General features: G+C 38.6%; 1 protein-coding gene across 1 annotated transcript in view; it reads right to left on the bottom strand.

The window, feature by feature from the left end:
- The window catches only part of epha6 (eph receptor A6), a 185,542-nt gene that overhangs the window by 75,526 nt on the left and 89,143 nt on the right, over nt 1-20,873 (bottom strand). Inside the window, exon 5 of the mRNA XM_005940399.3 lies at nt 16,945-17,280. Coding sequence (XP_005940461.1) covers nt 16,945-17,280 — 336 coding nt within the window. The remainder of the gene's footprint in view (nt 1-16,944; nt 17,281-20,873) is intronic.

Here is a 20,873-nt window from a genome sequence, read left to right as displayed (position 1 = left end):
CATCCTTCCCCCAAATCAGTTTAAGTGCAGCTCATGTCACTTACATAGGGACCAACTACAGCTTTTCTATATATTAATTTCAGTGTGTTTTATACCTATCTCCTTTACATTCAAGGTCAAGAATGAAATGTAGGGATTAAAATGCCAACATGCTCCAGAAGTTAAAAGAACAACTGAAATAGCAAAAACAAGTGAGCAGTCAGTCCACTGATTAACACCCTGTGATTTCACATAAAAGTCTCACAAAAGATACTTAGTGAACTGTGAGATGGGATTATTTTGTCAAACTTTAATTTCCAAGGTCAAGTTCAGTCTTAACCTTGGAAATGAAAGGAAATTAAAGTTTGACAAGCTCATCTATTCTTGTTTGTATTAAAAGGGGTAATTTTAAAGCTTTCATGTCACATGTAAGCAGCTGTATAACTAACAACGTATAACTCTAGCATTGTTTGTGCTACAAGAAGCACACAGCATATGCACAAAGCTTAAATGCATAAACAATCACCAAGCTGCTCATGTATACCGTTATAACAAAAGAGTCACATCATTCCAACATCAAACACAGCTCATGCTTCTTGTGTTATTAGTCTTTTAATCATTGCTTCAAAAAGAAGACCAATCAACAGCACACAGATTATACACAAACAAGGTCAGCAACAGTGAAATAAATCCTCCCTGTTCCTCCTATTTGTCTCAAGATGAGAACAAAGCAAACAACAGAAAAATTCTCATAATTTGCAGTAATGAAACTACTGCCTGCTCTGTTTGGTGTTCAATACTGGGGCTAGACATAGACAGAGAGAGAAAAAGAAGTCTGGATAGAAAGCTGAAGACTGTGAGGATGCCAGTGTAAGGAACTGCTGGTGGGTGTCTGATGGGATCAGTCACCCCTGGGTGTTGAGGTCATTCAAACGCAGCCGAAAAGGGCTAGAAAAGACCATAGAGATATCATAAAATATCATATCATATATTATAAATTGTAGACTATACTGAACGGTTATGTCTTGCACAGAACATATAAAGTTCTTTCAGCTTGTTGTGTTCATCTATGACCAAAATAATGCAAAGACTTATTAAGTTTGGACACTAAACTGGTTTCTGAATATTAGCCAATGGCCAGCTACTTTACTGTGGTCATACTTGTATAGTTCTATCAATTCACAATAACATTCAGCATATAGAAAGCTACGGAGTCTTAGCAACAGGCATGAACACCCTGATATTTCCTCCAAATATAGATTACTAGCACCTTTCTAAGATATATTAACAAAACGTGTTAATGCAATAAAAAATGCCAACATAAAATATAATGAATAATTATATCAATATGAATATTTCATATCTCTTTGCTATGGGGCCCAGATTCCCACCCTCTATGGAAAGAGAGAGTGGATAAAGTTACAGACAAACAATTGAATCTGAGCTTGCACAAAGTCAAGGTTTTATACTGAAGAGTTGAAATGGTTGTTTCTCTGTCAGAATAATAATTGTCCTTACTGTAAAGTTTAATTAAGCCAATTAAAATGAGCTGAATTGAAATGAATTCAAATAAATGTCAATGATTATTTTTTCATTTTCATACATTTTTAAATAAAGATGGTGTTGGCAGAATGAGCGTGAACAGAGCTTGACTGAGTGGGAGGTGAGGAGCTCCTGGTTGGAAGGGCAGGTTTCAGTATGATAATTATGTCTCCGAGGAGCAACACGAACACAGAGGTGTAATCTCACCAACTATTCAGCCCCTTTCGAAAATACAATCCTCTGCATGAATTACAATTATCCCATTACAGATATGACTCTCCAACCTTAACATGCTGGCTGATACTTTTTAATCCTCTTTTTAAATAAGTTTGTCACTTTTGTATGTTATAGACAAAATAACAGCCTTTCACGTTTTAGTGTTAACCAGCCTCACAGAAGCTTGATGAATTTCATGAGAACAAAAGCTTCAAGTAACACCCATCTGGTGTTACATGGCAATAAACTGCCATGGTTCTTCACCATGTTAAGTGTTGATATACACATTTTCCCATGAGAAACACTTTCATGGCTAAAGTGAATTCTCTGATTCTCTGAGCACTATACCGCAGAGCAGAGTGTATGCTAATACATCAGTAAGTGTAACACGATGATGCACTGCAATCTGATCAACTGTAGTTCTTCTTGAAATACAGTCAGGTCCATAAATATTGGGACATCGACACAATTCTAACATTTTTGGCTCTATACACCACCACAATGGATTCCAAATGAAACGAACAAGATATGCTTTAACTGCAGACTGTCAGCTTTTATTTGAGGGTATTTACATCCAAACCAGGTGAACGGTGTAGGAATTACGACAGTTTGTATATGTGCCTCCCACTTCTTAAGGGACCAAAAGTAATGAGACAATTGGCTTCTCAGCTGTTCCATGGCCAGGTGTGTGTTATTCCCTCATTACCCCGAATTACAATGAACAAATAAAAGGTCCAGAGTTCATTTCAAGTGTGCTTTTTGCATTTGGAACCTGTTGATGTCAACTGCCAGGAAGCAAGGCATCATTAGGCTGAAAAAACAAAACAAACCCATCAGAGAGATAGCAAAAACATCAGGTGTGGCCAAAACAACTGTTTGGAACATTCTCAAAAAGAAGGAACGCACCAGTGAGCTCAGCAACACCAAAAGATCCGGGAGACCACGGAAAACAAGTGTGGTGGATGACCGAAGAATCCTTTCCCTGGTGAAGAAAAAACCCTTCACAACAGTTGGCCAGATCAAGAACACTCTCCAGGAGGTAGGTGTATGTGTGTCAAAGTCAACAATCAAGAGAAGACTCCACCAGTGTGAATACAGAGGGTTCACCACAAGATGTAAACCTTTGGTGAGCCCCAAAAACAGGAAGGCCAGATTAGAGTTTGCCAAACGACATCTAAAAAAGCCGTCACAGTTCTGGAACAACATCCTATGGACAGACGAGACCAAGATCAACTTGTAGCAGAGTGATGGGAAGAGAAGAGTATGGAAAAGGAAAGGAACTGCTCATGATCCTAAGCATACCACCTCATCAATGAAGCATTGTGGTGGAAGTGTCATGGCGTGGGCACGTATGGCTGCCAGTGGAGCTGGTTCTCTTGTATTTATTGATGATGTGACTGCTGGCAAAAGCAGCACGATGAATTCTGAAGTGTTAGGGGCAATATTATCTGCTCATATTCAGACACATGCTTCAAAACTCATTGGATGACGCTTCACAGTGCAGATGGACAACGACCCAAAGCATACTGCAAAAGCAACCAAAGAGGTTTTGAAGAGAAGAAGTGGACTGTTTTGCAATAAATCACCTGACCTGAATCCAATTGAGCATGCATTTCACTTGCTGAAGACAAAACTGAAGGGAAAATGCCCCAAGAACAAGCAGGAACTGAAAACTGTTGCAGTAGAGGCCTGGCAGAGCATCACCAGGGATGAAACCAGCTTCTGGTGATGCCTTAGTGTTCCAGACTTCAGACTGTGATTGACTGCAAAGGATTTGCAACCAAGTATTAAAAAATGAATGTTTGATTTATGGTTCTTATTCTGTCCCATTACTTTTGGTCCCTTGGGGAAGTGGGAGGCACATTTGCAAACTGTTGTAATTCCTACACCGTTCACCTGGTTTGGATGTAAATACCCTCAAATAAAAGCTGACAGTCTGCAGTTAAAGCACGTCTTATTCGTTTCATTTGGGATCCATTGTGGTGGTGTATAGAGCCAAAAATGTTAGAATTGTGTCGATGTCCCAATATTTATGGACCTGACTGTACATGCATCTGATCCATTTATTATCCAAACGTTCTGCTGATGCTGAGCTGCACTATAAGGACTAAAGAGTAGTGAAAGAACCAGTTAGTTACATGAACAGCTATAGAAAAAAAACAATGCAGAAATGCATTTTTGCAAGGATCTTCTTTTCTGCATTTTAACCAATATTTTTGTGATATTTAAAGTACACAGACTACACCCTAAAAGAACATGCAAAGTGCTTTCTACTACAAGACTCACACATTAAATCAGGCACCTTTTTCTATACCTAAGTGCCCCCTATAACATTTGCATGCACACTCATATGGAAGTATCGGGGGCAACTCAGGGTTCAACATCTTGCCCAAGGATACTTCATCAAGCAGAGCCGATGAGCTGGAGAGCAACACATTGCCCTTCTGATTAGCAGACAACCCGCTCTACCTCCTGAGCCACAGGAGCCTATCATGGAAACTGTATGGATACTGTAATGATGACTGGATGATGAACACTCCCCAAACTTATAGGAAAAAAAAGAGAAAACCAGACAAGGAAATAAAAATAAAATCGAATTCGATCAGCGCGACATTTGTCTGACAGGTTTGTAGAGGAAACATATCTCTGAGAGGAAACAAAAGAGACAAACTTTATGACTAAATGAAAAGGACAATAAACTTCAGCATTCATGCATTAAATCAGTGCCATACAGCTGCCTTATAGTAGCATGTGATGTCAGTATTTATTGTGATGAACACACAAGTTAAATATACACAAGTGATACTATGGGAGGGTGAGAAAGATGTGGGGGAGCGCAAAAGAAGAGCAAAAAGAGAATGATAACGGTACATCAGCAGAGTAAATACTCTGATAAATCACAGAGGAGACAGAGCTGTCGAATAAATTTATCCCAGCCCATTATTCCCTCTTGTATCTCCCACCACAGGAGGCATAAAGACTGTGTGTGAATGTGTGAGTGCCTCCACAAGAAAGAGTGATGATGAAGATGACCCTGGCACTGACGTATATAGCAACACAGGGGCACACGCACACGCACGACATCCGTGACACGACGCCACTAAACATTCCCTTGAAACACCATCACATACACACGACATCAGGTAATTGGGGCCCCTGGGCTCGGGTGCCAAGGGTGCGCATTTCTTGCAGAGAGGCAGATAAATCAACTGTTAATAAGCCGGCAAGTGCAGAGTTTCTATTTACGACTGCTCTTTCTCCACAAGGCCAGTGTCACTAGCCCAAATGTGGTCTCTCATGCTGACAAACACCCCTATTCACATATGCACACACACCTACACACATACTCAGACGGTCCTCAGGCAGAGGACCCCAGTATACCCCTGCCCCCTGGATGTCAAGGGAGAATATAAAGCTTCTCCTGTAATGCAATATATTCAGCATTTTTCATCAGGTCATGCTTTTTCCTATTAAATCATAATGGAGAAAGGATCTCAGCTAAATCTACCTCTCTGACACGCACACATACAGAGTCGATGTCAGCGATGTCAGGCTAGAGTGGTAGCTAGACCTCAGTATGGCAGCACAGTAGAGGACAGTATTGATTCATGCAGCGAAAAGTCACCTTCTTCCTCACCCCACCCCAGCAGCTGCCTTGAGGGCCCCGGTCATTCCACTCAGCCAATTTGTATGGCTGTTGTTATTATTAGTGTTTCTCTGGTATAGCGCTTTGGTCTAGGGGCACGGACACACCGCTTTATGATGCCGCGCCTAATAAACATCATTGTGATTTTCCCAGGCTAGTAATTAAGTGTGGGGCTAATTTGTCATAGTTAGTTAGTGTGGCGCGATGCCAGAAGAGGGCTGCCTGGGAGGGGTACGGTGGCTGAGAAGGCCAGGAGCTTAACACAGACTTTTGAGCCAAAGCTGCATAACGACATTGAGGCTGGACTGGGCATGACAGAGGGCATGCAGGCCCTGACGAGGACATTTCTGTGTACATGATTACAATAGATTTTTATGATTATGGGGGTATTTGAGAGCAAAAGCTTAGAATTTCAATGCGATTCAGTGTTTTCTGTTTTGTTTGACTTTTTTCTTTTAAGCACATCTTAAAATGTGTCTGTGTGTAGACACGGTTGTGTATATATCTGTACAAAACTGTGTCTCAAGGCTAAAGGGAACAAGAAAAGTGGAAAACAATTGGCAAGGCAAATCAGAATGGAGAAATGTATTTAGATTAGGCTATACATGCAGCTGAATCACTGTTTACAGACATTATAGTAAAAAACACATTAAGCCCAAAGAGAGAGGGTGAAAAAAGAAATGCTGCTCATATAACCGAGTTAATCATTTTGCCTCAGAGGTATTGTATATCTGCAAAAAGATCTCATTTGAATGTGTTTATAGTCCCACTGCTTATAAAAGAAATCATGACAAATTAATAGGGACGGTAATAAAGGTTCTGTAGTGCAGGGATTCAGGTACTGCCCCATGACTGCGAACTATTCATACCCCCCCCCCCCCAAAAAAAAAAAGGATTAGCAGTGGACAGTTTTCAAAATAACAGAAATCACATTATTGACAAACAAGCTATGACTCTATCAAAAGTTAGTATGTGTAACAGTTTTTTTACTGCTCTCTAATGAAGTCCATGTAACTACAGGAAACAAATGTAAGGGGAAACAAACCTGAAACTCATTAGAGCAAATGTTATCCATCATACTCTCACTCTCTACTGCATTCAGAATTTATCTTAAAATTATTTTGTACATTTAATGGCCCTCTGAGGTTTTGGCCCATTATAGAAAGATTTGGTGTAGGGCCAGCCTTTTACATTTTAAATGGAGTACATTAAGCTCCTTTCCAGTGTTTATATTTTTATTCCAGGGCTGTACTAGATTTGCATTATTCACATTTTTAACTAATCCTTACTTATTAATTATAAGGCCTTGGTTCAGCCCCTCTGTCTGAAACTAGCCATTTTAGCTCTTCTCACTTAAAAGCCGCCCGCCCTTTAAACCAACTTTCTTCAGACTGGCTGCCCTGTGCAAACCGAAGGGTCAAACAGCAGGGGAGTGAAACTGCTGTGCTCAAAGCTGGAATCGTGTACCTAAGACCATATTAAAGATATTGCCTCCATATGACATCATAAAAGCCCACGAGTTGAAAAAGTCTTTCTAAAATGAGGGTTGAGGTTTTCTCCATCTCCAAGCATCCACCATTGGAGCAGTGCAATTAATTTAAGCTCTAACACAGTCAAAATCTGACAGACCAGCTTCTTTAGAGTTTAGTTTAGTTTAGTCCTGTGGAATTAAGTTGTACTTTTTAAAAAAGTTGCATCTGTTTTCATAGTTCCTGTATTTAATGGTAATGTATTGCATGCCTAAAGCAAAGAGGCTTACTGTAATTCAGTTTTACCATCCATCCTCACATCCTCACCGACTCATTGAGAATCTGCAGCAGCTAGAATGCAAATTGTGTCTGATTCAAATAACTTATGAGAGATAGATCATGGAATCGTAATTCTATTAACATTTAACGGCCACAGTCAATTCTGCACACCATTCAATGAAGCCTATGTGTAAGTTAAATAAGGAAGATCTGTAATCAGTCATCTGTCTGCTTTCCTGGATGTTATTTTGCTTTTCTGTTCTCTACATTCCTACTGCTTTCCCAGGCTGTCAGTTTCAATACTGTCATCAGTATTTTAGTCTAATCATCTTCTTGCCTGCTTTCTTTGGGCCAATCAGCCTCACCGTGCACAATTTAAATCTGTGCTCTCTGTCATTCTCTCTTACGGACTCTCATTGGTGCAAAACACCTCATCCCCATCTCCACCTCACAGACACCTCAGTCGTAACGACATCCAAGCCTCAGTCTCCATCTTCACCACCAGTGTCTAGACTTCGGGTCCTGCCTAAACCCCGTCACCAGTGGGATTCTGTTCTTCCATGTTGAGTCATCGGAGTCTAATCGCCAAATACATTAATTTCTCTATCTCAATAAATCATGTTCAGTTCTTTCAAATGATCTCTCAATCTTGAATTCATATATGTGTATGATGTAGTACAGTTGTATGTTAACCATATCGTAATATAAATTCAGGCCCATGTTGTGTACACAGTGTTGGCATAAGCATGTGATTAACTAGGCCTATAGAAATTGAGCTAGAGATCCAAGTGATGGACAACCCAGGATTCATTCAGTTCTGAAATGATAATCACATCAAATAAAATATAACATTAATCTTGACGTCATGGACAATTTAGGATCTCTACACCGTCAGACACACCATCGTGTCAACTTTGTTTTCACAGATGCACAGTATGTCGATGATGTGGACACACTCAGTCAGTACCAAGTCAATGAACAGCTCTCCTCTTCCAAGCTCTTCTGTTATCGCATATCACCATGCAGATCTGAAATTGTTAGCTGTGCCCACCAGCTTTTCATCTACAAAAGATTGCCTGATTAGACTCTATCAAGTTGCTGTAAGAAAGCTCTGATGCGTCACCGCAACTGAGAATCTGATCTGTCTCTGATTGCTTTCGGTGACATACACAATTACGCAGCTGCTTCCTGTGATTAAACAAACTCTCCTGTTTCTAGGCCATTTCCTTCTTGTCCTCTTCTTCATCCTTTGCTTTTGTTTGCATTCATCCACCTGTCCACTCCCTCTCACTTCCGTGGTTTAAATCACAAAATTCAGCTTTTGAATTCTGTAATCCCTCATCTATTTACCGTGCAGACAAAAGCACAATAGTTTACAAATACACCTATGATATTTGCAAAGCCCACATTTCCACAGAAACAGGAATTAAACAATGTTGAACACCTCAACTGCTCATAATTAATGGAATCTTTATTCACATTTGTAATAAATATAACTAAACTTGCAAGGTAACTTGCTAAGTGATATTGAAGCTCACAGAACTGAGCTTCCAATTTTTAATAAAACTCTCTCAGCAGTGCTGCTTTTTAGCAGTCACGTTCAAACCAGGTTCAGTGCTCACCCTGAGTGGTTGAAGTGGCCTTCACACTGTTTACATTGGTCTTTATTTTAATTTTTGTTGTTATGTATGGTAGTAACTTCCAGTATCACTAAAATACGTGTGTTAGATATGTATCCAGCATGGAATCGTTTCCCCTGCTTGGGGATGGGAGGAGTTACTGTTCCAGCTTGAGGACTTCAAGTATCAGCTAATGCTAATATATTGCTAATGAGTGGAGTGAGGGGTGTAGTGGATGAACTAGTAAACAGATTGGTCCAGCATCTTTAGTGATAAAGCCACTGTACTGACCTGCTGTAATGAAGAGAGGCATGGGTGTGAAGGCAAAGATTTATAATTACTGGTCAATCTTCATTCCTACCCTACTAGTGACTACAAGAATAAGATCAAGGATTGAGTGGTGGCAATTAGCTTCCTCTGAAGGGTGTCTGAGCTTAGCCTTAGAGCTGGGAAAAGAACTCAGTCACCAAGAAAGTGCTAAGAGTAACACACAGGTGTCTTGCATCAAAAAGAATGAGTTGAGGTGGCTCAAGGTACTCCACCTCGCTGAGGTATTTCATTCATTTTATACTGGGAGGAGAACCCGGATCCTGACCCAGGACACACTGGATATATTATGTGTCTCGGGTAGCTTGGGAATAAGAGAGAGCTCTGTGCTTCTCTGCTTAGACTGCTGCCCCCTGACCCAGACCCAGATAAGTGGTAGAAAATGGATGAGTTGATGGTGCATCTGCAAAAGCAGAATCCACTCCATAATGGAATATATAAACCCCCATAAAATTAGCAGAATCTTGTAACTGTAACTGATTTTATGAGTGTTTAAGTTGAGAGAAATCATAGACAGAGGAAGAGCATAATACACTGTAATGCTACCAATGGGTCCAAGTTGGTATGCTTGTGAATGTAACTCATGAACCACATGACTGAATGTCAGAAATCAGCTACAGTTGGATTCCTTCAATAAAACCATCTTCAACATGTCCCATAACACCTATTTCTGCCACATTAGGTTTTATGGCAAATTCGATTTTATGTCCAAGTTAAAACAGAAATTCTCAGTATTCAGTAAATCTACACAAATGAGCTTCAGACCAAGCCGTATAGAAGTTACCACATTCCTTATTGAAAGCATTTGTCACAAAAATAACTTGTCAAATAAATTGCAATGGTTGCCACGGCCACTGAAGTGTTTTTTCTTTTCTTTTCTTTTTTATAGGTTTTAAAAAAACACATCTAGAAACACAAGTGCACTTAGAGTGTGTCTGTGTCTCAGTCTCTTCCTTGCACTTTCTTTATCCTCTGGCCACATTTCTCGTCAGCTAATTTACCCTCTTCTTCATTTTGCCACCCCCCTTTTTGCTCTTTCGATCCTCTCCTCACTCAATCATCTTCTCACACCCTGCTTTTCATTTTCATCTTCTTTCATCCTCTTCCTATTATGTGTCACTTCATTTGTCTTCAAACCACTCTTTTCCTGCTTTCCACATTCATAACACCTTTTTCCCTCTCTCAGGCTTACCTCACAGACTTAGTGCCTGATTTCACTACTCTCACTTAACCTCTACATCCTCCCCCGGCTTTACATGTCCTCTACCTTCTTGCTCTTTTCACCTTTCCTTTTGACCCAGTCACCCACTTTGTGAGGTCTTTATGTGGGAGTTGACCAAGTTTACTGATGGATACTTTTGGATGTGATTTTTTTTCTGTAATTATGCTGACTATAAACCATTAAGGCACTGAGGTCACAGGAGTAATATTGTCCTCATGTGGACATAAAGAACCATAAATGCTCCTATAATTTCTTCAGACTTCAGATTGTTATTTTCCAGACAGGCCTTGTCCTTCTCCTGCTCTTAATCCTTATGTGCTTTACAACCTCTCCCTAAAAATGGAAGGAAAAGGAAAGTATTACAACATGTCAAATGTAGAGAGCATGTCGAATGTTTGTAGTCTGATTTGTAGTCTGTTTGTATTTTAATATATATATACTTAATTTGAACTTTGCACTCACTTTAAGAGGCACATTTACCAATTTGCTGCACAGTGTTGGGAACTATGCAGTTTTAAGGCAGTTTTTATCTTTTCAGCTCCTCAAACTCCTTTGTCTTATTTTTTTGATAATTAGACAGATACAGACTTTAGCACCATGACTTTTTAAACGTTTTGTCACTGTAACACAGACAGAATGTTGTTTTGGTCTTGCTGACCAAAGACTTTCTCTCGATGGCAGAACACTTAAAGACTGATATATATTGTTCAATACTTATGATGCATGTATTTCTATTTTTAAAATGTGTTTGGCCTTCCCCTACTTTTTCTAGCCTAACAAATGCAGCATTCATGATTTCAATTTTTTATTTATCAGACCACTTGACAGTCTTTTTCATCTTGCCTCAGTTCATCTTTAACAAGCTCATGCTTTATCATGCTTTAAAGAAGCACAGAGAAGGCAGTGATTATTTGCTTCTGTGTGTGTCTGTGTTTGTGTGACTCAAAGACTTTTAACTTGTACTGAGCTGTGAGTACTGACAATGGCCCATACAGTAGTATGCACTGCAAAAACTATTTTGGGGACTGCTGGCTGAGATTATGGCAATTTAATATCAGTTTGTGTGTGAATCATTTGAATTTATTATGTACTATAATATATATAATATAATAAATGTACTATACATGATGAAATTTCCAAATTCTAATTCTTCTCATTTTATATTGAGAAACATTATCTGTGAATGGTTAGGCTCCTTGTTCAAGCAGTCCTTTACAGAATTCCTGCCTCATATTTACTAGTGAAAAGCTTTTGGGACGGAAAACCTTCCTTCCAGTCTTTTTCAAAATTGTTGTTCCAAATTTAAAAGAAGTGTTCATTAAAAACAAATCCATATTTTTTTGTTATTTTTCATAGCATTTTCAATGAAAAATGACCTTTAAATTATCTTTTTGTATTTAAATGAAAAGCTTTACATTATTTGTAAATCATTGTGTTTTTCTTTTATTTAAATTCGATACATTTCTCTTAGTTTTTTTTGAAAGGTAGTTGTAATTTTCCAAGATTCTCCAGTGCCTGTGTGTGAGTTACAAAGACTTATGGGAGTGCATATATCAGATTAGCTTCACTAAATCATTTACTAAATATTGAAAAGGTTAAGCCTGACAGGAAATTATCATAGGCCTATATAGTTTCTCCATTTCCCTCCCACATGTGTACAGTATTTAAATGTATTTATGCCATTGTGCTTGTGTATGTGTGAGTCTGTGTGCGCGTTTTCGCAAAGCAGCTCCTCATAAGCACAACAAATCATACACTAACTTCACTGGCACAAGGCATTTACCAAAACGGCCATCAGCATTTTAATGACAAAGTCTAATCTATTTATGGCCAGAGTAAATTATTACAGCGGACTCTTGATATTCCCCACAACACACAGAAATTTACATGGCTCGCTCAATTCTGCTGATGGCAACTCTATGCTAATGGTGTTGGAATTTTCTGTGCACCTTTCCAAACAAGCCCATCACACTGAGGTTTAGGTGGATGAGTCAGGGGAAGCATATGTGCAAAAGCATGTATGCATATCACTGCCGCTTGCAACTTTTCATATTCTTAAGAAGGTATGGTTATCTTTCAACTTGAATGCATACGCTGACCGTGTGCACTCTTTCAACTTTGTCAAAAGCCTCTGCAGTTTTTCCATTGCTGACTTTGAGATAATTGCCAGTCTTAATCAACGTGCCTTGCAGATTAACCCAATTTCCCTTCAGGTGTCCTATTGTAGGTCTTCTCTGTGTATGCCATACGGTAAACACTGGACACATGTTCTTTGGTTCAAAAAAAGCAGCATAACTTATGTGCAGAAGAAATCAAATACTAAGGGCCCTTCTATTTAAAGGCTCCACAAATGTAACACCTGGTTTCACAGTGCATCGCCTTAGTTGAGGAATTTCTTGTAATTACTGAGTATTCTTGTACTACAAGTGCAGAGATATCAGTTTTACATGATTTAGATGATAGATTTTGAAAGGAATCTTCATGTAACCATGACAAAAAGATCAAGTATTACTGTCCTTTTCACTAAATTGAAGCAATAGTGTGGAAGTACAAGAATAGATACATTACCTAGTCCCTTCTCAATATTCTAACCACCAACTATTCCACCACCATCACATTATCTTTAAGGAAATTGTATTTTAAATGTAAGAAATCCCCTTACTTTGCTTCAGCGAGTATCTACAAATGCACATTTTTTTGGATTCAGTTTGAGAAACTAAATTGAGGATTAGGCCAAATCATTTTAGATAACTTTGCCAGGGCATTTATTTAGCAATTGGAACCAATGATATATCTAAATATTTGGTCAAACATATTGTTTGCATGAGTGGTTTCAATTTTCTAAGATATTTTTAAAAAACAAAACAAAAACAAACAAACAATGTATTTAACATCCATAACCCTTTAAAACCGGTCGGGACGGGCACGCTCCGTTTTGCGTAGCTTATTTTTAAATCGCTGTAGAACGGGAACCACGTAAGCTAGCACAATGATTTTTTTTTGGCACATGAAACCGGAGGAGTTGTACTTACATCTTATGCCATCAGCTTGTCCTGGGTCACGGTTTCCTTCCACATATGGCTTTGCAAAAACAGCATAAAAAGCACATGTTGGAATAGACATCAGTGCGAGCTATCGTGTGTCCACCATTACCTGGCCGAAACCGGACGTGACGTCATTTTCGCGGAAAATGTATTTATTTATTTATTTTTTTTAACCTTCGGGGCCTTATAAGCATGTACTGGTGTTTTTAAAAAGTCATGTTTGACTTCATGCCTTTCTGAATAGTTTCTGGGATGCTTAGAACTCAAATTGCACTGCTGGAAATAGTTTATTTTGATGCACATGCTGTCTTTTTTGCAAATTTGCATTATAATATTAATAATAGTATCTCAAAAATAAAACTATGAAGACACTCAAAATAAATTTCCTGTTGTTAGAAACTATTTTGTGCAACTTTTTTGTATTTACAGTTTTGACGAACAAACCTCTTAAATTTCTCTAACTAGAAATATATGTAAAAAAACAAAAACAAAAACGATTTTCAGTTTTTTTTTAGTTTATTGCACTTTGTTGCAATTTATGTAATTATTATAGACTTGATGCATACATATTATTAAAATTTGGGCTATAACAGTTATATTGATGTATAGCAACTTAAAATGCTCCCAAAAATGACACTATAGCATGTAAAAATATAAAGATAACTCTGGCGGACTTGGTTCTATGGTAGGTCTTAAAGGGTTAAACCTATTCAGCATTACAGTAAAATATAGATTTCAAACTTTCTTTTTAAAAATATTAAAAAACGATGCAAGAATAATCTAAGAATAATCTTAGGCAGTGTGTGGGCTATTGCTTTGTGCAATTGTGCTCATGAATCATCTTGCATCACTTCTATTCTTGCTGAGGTGTGAAAAGAAGATATTACACCTTCTGGTATGCAAGTATGAAAATGATGAAAATGTCTACTCTCCTTTTACTCACAGTTCTAGATACTTAAAAGTCATACAAACAGTATAAAGATCATAAAATTAAAACCTTTAAAGCAATCTTTAATAATTAGAGAAAAAAAAACAAACCCAAGCAAAACAAAACTATGACAAGGAAATAAAATTGCAGCAATCATTTTGGCTAAACTTAACCAGGAATCAGACAATCAAACACTGTATGTGACACTAATACAAGAACAAACCTGTTGAATCCCAGAGCAGTCTGTTGTATTCTTTGACATCTGGGGAAACAGTTTATGTACATACGATGTTGAGTACACGTTTTTCCAGTGGGTCTAAACAGGCTTGTCCAACAGTGGCAAGCACAGAGGGAGAACCAACATTATGAAAACACTACTCCATTCCCCAGCATTGGTCATATGCCTCAAGTAAACCTGAGGTTTATTACTTTCATCCGGTAGTACTGATCTGCTTATGAGCTTATATCCGAAAAACAAAGTTGGAAAGATTTGTCCATTCATTACTTGGTGTTACTGATAACATGACACCTGCTGCATCCGTGAGTTGGATGGGACACTGTGGTATTAAAACTACAACTACCAATGTAATCAATAACCATGTTTACCATTAAAATAAATGACACAGACTATTGACTGGCTGACCAAACTCTAGTTTCTGTCAAGGAGATAGTGGTAAAATACATCATCACTCTGCTTATCAGTGGCCGAGGGCCATAAATCTACCTTTTCCCTTGAGCATTTTAAATAGCTGCAGCTGTGTACGTTAGTGTTGAAATAGGTCTTGTGCACAGCCCAGGGACCTGCCACAACTATGTGCTAAACTGGGCATCTTAATGAAATAAAAAGGCTGCGTGTAACATTGAGGTGCCGGTAAAGGATAGAGTTGTCCCCAGTGACACAGAATAATGCATTTAATGTGTTTTGGCTCTATGAGAAAATGTATTTCTCCCAGCCTCCCTTAGCAGCGGCAGAAAGGAGGGAAGGCGAGAAAGAAAGAGGAGAGAACAAAGAAGCAAAAAACAAGCATGCTTGAATATAGGAAACCGGAGGGAGAGAAGGAGGGGAATGAAACAACCATCAAGACAAAACAGGGTGAGGAAAATAGTCAAGGGAGGAGGCAGAAAACAGAAAACACAGTGTTTGCAAATCAAAAATTAAAAGCATAAGCATGCTATACACCAGAGGATGTCCCAAAGATATAATGGGCCTTTCAGCCCCTTTATTTGGGGAAAACAGGTAAATACAATAACAACTTGAACCTCTGCCATCATTTACAGCAGCGTTTGAGGGTGCAAACCTACAAATATTAGAAGGACAATTACCTTACTGTCATAACGCCAGGCCTGTCTCACTTTACTAACTGCATCAAAAAGCAACAAATGATCAAAGTATTGAATATTAACTTTCACAAGGCCATTCTCACAAATCTCTAACAAGGCCCCAGTAACACAATAAACGAATGACTGTTCTAAAGCTGTGTACTCAGAACAAACTTTCTTGATCACAGCTCCACAGTACATAATCATTCTGATTGGCATATTGGAATATATAATTTTTCAGATTTTGTTCTGTGGCAAAATCTCAAAGCTCAAAGATGGAGTGAGAAACTCTTTGAGGAACAGTCGTAACCAATGATTTTGCCCCATGTTAAATTATTTTACCTTCTATTAATGAAATGCCATCAAACTGTGAGCGGAGGTTTCTCTGAAATACGACTCACGTTCAATCACATACAGTATTCAGTATTGAAGATTTGCAAATTATAATAGGAATAACCTTAAACTAATGAAAATCCTTTCTTGGAAAAAACACTGTCGGTGACATTTGCATGAGGGTTGAAAGAAAAGAGCCATGACGAGTAGACAAACAAAAAGCTGTTTATATTACAACGTAAACACATTTCCAGAGCTAATTTTGTTCTTTCCTGCCTTTGCTGGCATATCGATACATGTTTGGTACATTACTTCTACCGTTAAGTAGGATAAGATGGCAAGAAGCCATTGGCAGCCACTAGCACAGAGTCATGTGGATTTATCAACAGCAAACCAGTCATAAAAGTATTGCGCTATAATGCTGGTAGAGGTCACAGAGTACCTTTAAAAACAGGGGATGATCTCCTCACAGTTCCATAAATACCTTTTAAATGAACAAATCCTCTGGGCGTCAAAAGTTATGAAAACAAACATGAAATATTCTTGTCTTACGGCGATTATACTTCTGCCAAAAACTAATGAGTTTTTCACTTACTCATAGTTTAACTACTGAAAAATTTCACAAAAATCAGGTTAATCTTTGAGTTATTGAGTTAACACATGTAGCATGATACTGGGGAGAACCAATACATTTCTAACCACATAAAGCCGCACAGAGGAGGTGATTAATTTGTTGTTAATTAGATTATCACTGCAGATTTCATTTATATGTATAATCTTACACATACACAGAGTCCTGCACAATGTATTTGGGAACAACTTGAGGTGTAAGGTAGTGTGAAAATACCAAGAAGTTTTCATGTTATCATAAACTTTTTCTGCTGATATGATTAGGTATATTAGGAAAGATTAAATTTATCTTAGTTATCTTTATGTATTTTTTTAACCAGCAAAGCAGAATCCTACATTTTATAGGACTTGTGCTTAAGTAACACACTCAATGAAAATAATAGTACTCACCACCCTGATCAGTGCTGACGGTGATGATGGCCACCTGTCGAGGGAACGAGCTCATGTCTGACACACCGTTAAGCGACTCGATCTCAAAGGTGTAGTTGGCGTGTGCGGAAAAATCCACGACAGTGACAGTGGCGTTGGTCAGGCCTAACGGTCCTGGCAAGAAGCGAAGCTCGTCTTCACACAGCTGGCAGTGGTCGGGCTCTGGGCCACAACGTTTACACTGGACGTTGTACGTTAGGTCCCTGCGACCTCCTGTGTCGCTAGGGGGCGACCACTCCAGCAGCAGGCAGGTGTCGTTCAGGTTAAACATCAGATTTCGTGGACGAGATGGAGGGCCTACAAAAGAGCAAAAACTTATAAACTGATAAAAGAATTTAAAATTATATTTCAAATGAAACATGGGTAGCACTTTCTGTTACAGCTCAGTAATATTGTTGTAAGAGTAGCATAATAATGTGGAAACAAGCAGGAATTTAACCACAGTTGTTTCCTGGTGATCCTCACATAACTTAAAGTTTGGAATTAGAGTTAGAGGGGATTTTGCACCTTGCAGGCCTGATTCCTGGTTATTACAAAGAAAGTTATCTGTGTAGGTTCCGACTCATCCAGGTCATGGAAAGAAACATGACTGGACTTCTTAAAGAAAACTTAAAGTCAATTTCTTTCCAAACTTCTTAGACTACAATAAAGTTCTTCAGGTTTTTACAGTTAATAATCCACAGCATCAAAATAGGATTTATATTGTTACCGTTTAACAGAGAGGAATGCTGAAGGCATAGGGTTGGATTAATTATAGCATTATATTATAGCATTAAAGCATCAGCTAAGATTACCTTATTGTCAAGTGGATACTACCACAAGTCAGTATATAAAAATGTAAATACATAAATATTACTATCATATTACTAGGTGTTTATAACAATATACACACACACACACACACACACACACACACACACACACACACACACACACACACACGCACACACTTTATATAAACTTTATATAAAATATTACATATATACATTGATTCTGTTGTAAAATACAACTTTGATCCAGTTTGTTTGACTTCTAATACTATATTATAATATTATGAATTGGTACTGCCTCATAGGCATATGTTTTTTGTTCCTCATTATTATACCTATATCATATATATGTAAGATAATACTTTGTTATTACTTTGATATTAAGCTGGTAATAGCTTGCTATTTCCATATTAATGACATGTTTCCACCATTAGTACATGACTGTTACCACATTTTTCCATATTATTATTAGTAGAAAGCACAACCAAGATATGTTTAGCTGATGTTTGCTGTGTTTAATTGTAAAATCTCACAGTTTACTATATCAAGATTAAATTAAATAACAAAATTCATTGTTAGTCTACAGCAGAATAATCAGGTTTATTAAATAAAGGGCTTAAGTGCCCAGCAGTTAGTTTATGTCCCTACATACACAATTCTAATATCACTGTTTCTGCCAAATAATTTTTGAGCGTGCGTTCTTTTAATTATATCTTTTAGACAAACTGTTGCTAATATATCTGCAATTCTTTCATTTTGTGTTTCAGACCCATAGTCACACAATTTCACACCACCCAACCAAGTTATACAGGCAAACAGAGTTTCCATCAGCTGCAGTCTAGACACTAGAGACTGCATTCTATCACCAGTCCTGATATGGTGCTATGTTTAACAATGATGCTGCAGGTGCAATCACCTAAATCTTATTATGTGTCTGAATTTGGAAATAGTTAATTCAATCATGCAGTCCTTCCAAGTAGCCAAGCTGTGCATTGTACTATTTGGATAGTAAGAACCAAATGTAAGTTGTGCACACCAGAGTTCGAATGTCTTCCTATACCTGTATAAGAAACATCACCCAAAACTGCCATCTGAGGTCAAAAGCAGGTGAAAGAATGCTCTGAATGTCATAGTCCTCTCATGCTTTTAGTACTGGCTTTCTATTGCCTTGTGTTTCCCTCACTCCCTTTCCTTTTTTTCTGTCCCTCTGTTTGTGTATGTCTTGTCTCCCTGTGAATCCCTGGAGGCGTGACTCTCCACCGAGACAGATGATACACGTGTGTCATTATTCAATCAACCACCTACAGTATATATATATTTGTCATCCACCCCTTGCCAGACTGTCAAATAAATTACTGCAGTAGATGGCATTCAGGCTCCTTGTTGAAACTCTAGTTAACTAATTACACGTTGTCTTTGTTCTCCCAACCTCCAGTTTGTGCCAACCAGCAACCAGTTAACCCCGATCTTTTACAATCTATCCTCGGCTTTGACTCTGCCCGCCACTCTCCATCTGAAACTCCAGCATCAGCTACCAACCACCTCCAGTTACACACCCTGCCTGCCACTATCCACCGTCTCCTCCAGCGTCAGCCTCCTGTAGTCAATCCATTCTACTGATCTAGGATCCACCTCTGCAGATAAAACAAACCTGAGTATTAAACTGAGTATTTTGCATTTGCGTCAACTAGTGTTTCGTCTAAAACCTTAACACTAAATGTTTTTCTATTTCATAAATGTTTCACACACATATCTTAAAGTCCTGCTGTACTGACTCTTATAATGCAATTCTCACCTGTGCAGTAAACAGCCTAACTACCTCCCTCACATTTCACTTTGCTAAGGTCTTGTGCTCCCTGGATGCGCGTGTTTGTGTGTCAGGGTAAGCATTGTGCAATAGCAGGCAGCCAGCTGTCAACAGGGTGGAGTTAAAAGGCCTGGGGGATTTGAACACTCCCGTCCTGCCAAGCTCACTGTCTGCCAGGACAATGGGATGTTTCCCTCTCTTCCACCATCCCTCTTTCCCCACTGTTGCTAAAATCTCAGCAGACAGGAAAGCTCCTCCTACTGCTCCTCCACTTCTGTCAGCGTGTGTCCATTCTCTCCCTTTATCTCTCTCTGCCTCTATCGGCCATTATCTCACCTTCTCTATTCTCTCCATCGAGGAGAATCCACCCACCTCCCCTCCTGCAGAGCAACCCCACTGCCATCAATCAACTCCTATTCTAAGGGGAGATTGGTATCACCACCTCCTTCCTTTCTCTCTTCACTGTCTACTCCATCCAGCCTTTACACTTTTCCCTGTCCTTTATCTTCCCCTCCTGTTCTATCTTCTCTTTCTTCCTCTCTAACGTTGTCTTCCTCTAAGGCCCTCGGTCTTTAATCTCTATTGTCTTCAACGTCAAGCAAACAGTTTATGTTTTGGCCTACACGCCCCTGATTAAAATGCATTATGTGAGTAAACACAGCTCACAGATTGTAAAAGTAGATGTGGTACACCAGCCTACTCCTCTTAGGTTGCAAGTTTGTCACTCCCACACAAGGCCCTTTTACGCTGTGTTTGTACTTGGAGTGGAAATACTGTTAAAAACAAATTAACAACAGTTGACAAACCATTGAACAAGGCACTAAATTACAACGTTGTATACTGAGGAAGGTGTCTAGTTGTCTTTAGTAAGTGTAGTAGTAAAGATTTAACAATATGCTTTTTTGTTTTCGAGCAAATTAAACTTACCTTGTCAATGTAGTCAATAAATGCTGTAAATACAAATATGCCACCGGAGTCATTTGTTCATATCTTGGAGTTTAAGAAGCTAGAGCTCATCACTTGTTTGATTAGCTCATGCTTTTAGGACTTGGAAAGTGTAGGTAACTGCAGGTAAGAATACCATTCACTCCTAAGATAAGTTTTCAAGTAGTTGTCAGACAAATAGAAGACCCCAGACTGAAATGCTTTCAGGTTTAAATGTATATATTGAACCATCTGGGCCTAAAATTTGACATAAAAACATCAAAGGAAGAGCTGAAGCCTTTTTGAGGATTTCCCCTGCAAATATTGCATCCTGCAGGACAATCTAAACTAACAGCATCTCCACAATGACTTGGCTTTGTCTTTCTGTA

Source organism: Haplochromis burtoni, unplaced genomic scaffold, assembly GCF_018398535.1.
Source record: "Haplochromis burtoni strain Fernald_Lab_line unplaced genomic scaffold, NCSU_Asbu1 Contig_274, whole genome shotgun sequence".
Lineage (NCBI taxonomy): Eukaryota > Metazoa > Chordata > Actinopteri > Cichliformes > Cichlidae > Haplochromis > Haplochromis burtoni.
This window is presented reverse-complemented; position numbering and strand designations above follow the sequence as displayed.